The sequence below is a fragment of the Malurus melanocephalus genome, unplaced genomic scaffold, assembly GCF_030028575.1.
Source record: "Malurus melanocephalus ecotype Western Australia unplaced genomic scaffold, MMel_1.1 scaffold_2057, whole genome shotgun sequence".
Taxonomy (NCBI): Eukaryota; Metazoa; Chordata; class Aves; order Passeriformes; family Maluridae; genus Malurus; species Malurus melanocephalus.
The window spans coordinates 14,024-16,739 of record NW_026625289.1 but is presented as its reverse complement, the minus strand read 5'-3'; the positions used below and the strand labels follow the sequence as shown (position 1 = coordinate 16,739).

Here is a 2,716-nt window from a genome sequence, read left to right as displayed (position 1 = left end):
GGACCCACCCGACCGGGACTCCCGGGACTCCCCCGAACCCCTCCAGGAGGCCCTGAGGCCCTTCGGGAGCCTGAGGGCTCCCCGAACTGAGAAACGACCCCAACGATTCCGTGTCCTCCCGAACCGCGGCCGCTTCTGGAACCTTCACGGGCCGCCACAGCCGGGACCGGAGAGGGCGCGGCCAATCAGCGCGCTCGGAAGGGAGCACGTGATACCGGCCAACCAATAGCGAGAAAAAGGAGGCGGGGCAAAGAGAGATCTGACCAATAGGAGGAGGAAGGGGCGGGGCAAATGAGAGCGGACCAATAGAAAGAGAAGAGAGGAAGGGGAGAAGAGAGAATCAGCCAATAAAAAGAGAAAGGGGGCGTGTCAGAGGGAGAATCCACCAATAGGGATAAAGAGGAGGCGGAGCAAGAAATGGGCGGGTAAGAAGAGCAAAAGCGAGGGTTGACCAATGAAAATGGGAGACGGGAGATTGACGGGTGGGTTGACCAATGAAATGAGGGAGGAGACGGAAGGGGCGTGGCCTCGCGGACATGGAGGGCGACGGCGCGTACGAGCCGGGCTTTGTGGGGATCCGGTTCTGTCAGGAATGGTGAGGGAAAAAACGGGAAAACACCGGGAAAAAACCGGGAAAACAGCGGGAATTCGGGGGGAAAAGCAGCGGGAATGGTGAGGGAGAACACCGGGAAAACACCGGGAAAACACCGGGAAAAAAACCGGGAAAACAGCGGGAAAACACCGGGAATTCGGGGGGAAAACACCGGGAATGGTGGGGGAAAAAATATTGGGAATGTTGAGGAGAAAATACCGGGAATACCCGAAAGTACCGGGAGAACACCCAGGAAATCCCGGGAATCACACGGAAAATACCGGGAAAAAGCGGGGAAATTCTTGGGAATGTTGGAATTTGCGCCGTTCCCGGAGGCTCCCAGTAACTCCCAGTTCTCCCAGTAACAACATGCTGTACCCCAAGGAGGACAAGGAGAACCGGATCCTGCTCTACGCTGTGAGTGACCCTCTCCCAGCCCCTTTACTGGGACCAGTTTGGAACTGGGACCAGTCCCAGTCCCTCCAAATCCTCTCCCAGTACATCCCAGTTAATCCCAATTTGTCCCAGTCCCTCCCAGTTAATCCCAGTCGGTCCCAGTGCATGAACTGTGATTGCCCCAGTCCATTCCAGTTGGTCCCATTTCATTTCAGCCCCTCCAAATCCCCTCCCAGTCCATCCCAGTTAATCCCAGTTAATCCCAGTCCACAAACTGTGATTATCCCAGTCCTTCCCAGTCCATTCCAGCCCCTCCAAATCCCCTCCCAGTTAATCCCAGAGCATCCCAGTGCACGAACTGCAATTACCCCAGTCCTTCCCAGTCCATCCCAGTTGGTCCCAGTCCATCCCAGTCCCTCCCACTTAATCCCAGTCCATCCCAGTCCACAAACTGTGATTACCCCAGTCTGTCCCAGTCCATCCCAGTTTGTCCCAATTCATTCCAGCCCCTTCAAATCCCTTCCCAGTCCTTCCCAGTTAATCCCAGTCCCTCCCAGTTAATCCCAGTCCGTCCCAGTCCACAAACTACGATTATCCCAGTCCATCCCAGTTTGTCCCAATTCATTCCAGCCCCTCCAAATCCCTTCCCAGTCCCTCCAGTCCCTCCCAGTCCATCCCAGTCCCTCCCAGTCCATCCCAGTCCATCCCAGTCCATCCCAGTCCATTCCAGTGCCTTCCCAGTTAATCCCAGTGCCTTCCCCAGTCCCTCCCAGTCCAAACCAGTTTGTCCCAGTGCAGGAACTGCGATTACCAGCAGGAGGCCGACAACAGCTGCATTTACGTCAACAAAATCACCCACGAAGTCGAGTGAGAAATCCCCCAAAATCCCCCCAAAAATATCCCTGGGACCCCCTCAAATATTCCCAAATTTTCCCAGATATTCCCAAATACCCCAAAATATTCTTGGGATGCCCCTAAAATATCTTAAAAATTAATTTGGGACCCCTTAAAATATCCCAAAATATCCCTAGGATCCCCTCAAATATTCCCAAATGTTCCCAAATACCCCAAAATATTCTTGGGATGCCCCTAAAATATCCTAAAAATTAATTTGGGATCCCTTAAAATATCCCAAAATATTTTTTGGACCTTTCAGGACCCCCCCAGGAATTGGGGAATTTGGGAGGATTTTCAGGGAATTCTCATCGGGAAGAATTTGGGGGGGATTTTGGGGGGATTTGGGGCTGAATTTGAGGGAATTTTGGGGCAATTCAGGGGTATTTTTGTGGGGGATCTGGGGTGGAATTTTTGGGGATTTTGGGTGGATTTTTGGGGTATTTTGGGTGGATTTTTGGGGATTTTTGGTTGATTTTTTGGGGTATTTTGGGCTCATTCCCGAGTTTTTCCCGGAGCAGGATCAGGAACATCCAGGGAGGATTTTGGGGCATTTTGGGTGCATTTTTCAGGTTTTTTTTTAATTATTTTTTTATTTCAGTGGGATTCACTGGGATGTTTTAGAGTAGGAATTTCTGGGGTATTTTGGGTGGATTTTTGGGGATTTTGAGCTCATTCCCAAGTTTTTCCCGGAGCGGAATCAGGAACATCCAGGGAGGATTTTGGGGCATTTTGGGTGCATTTTTCATTAATTTCAGTGGGATTCACTGGGATGTTTTAGAGTAAGGATTTTTGGGGTATTTTGGGTGGATTTTTGGGATTTTTTGGGCTCAT

The 2,716-nt window shown here is 51.4% G+C and overlaps 1 protein-coding gene across 1 annotated transcript in view; it reads left to right on the top strand.

Moving 5' to 3' along the window:
* The first annotated feature begins 493 nt into the window (after window positions 1–493).
* The window catches only part of LOC130587533 (DNA-directed RNA polymerase II subunit RPB9-like), a 5,011-nt gene continuing 2,788 nt past the window's right edge, over window positions 494–2,716 (top strand). The window contains exons 1-3 of the mRNA XM_057388514.1: window positions 494–595; window positions 955–1,009; window positions 1,782–1,858. Of these exons, the coding sequence (XP_057244497.1) occupies window positions 537–595; window positions 955–1,009; window positions 1,782–1,858 (191 nt within the window). The 5' untranslated portion in view covers window positions 494–536. The remainder of the gene's footprint in view (window positions 596–954; window positions 1,010–1,781; window positions 1,859–2,716) is intronic.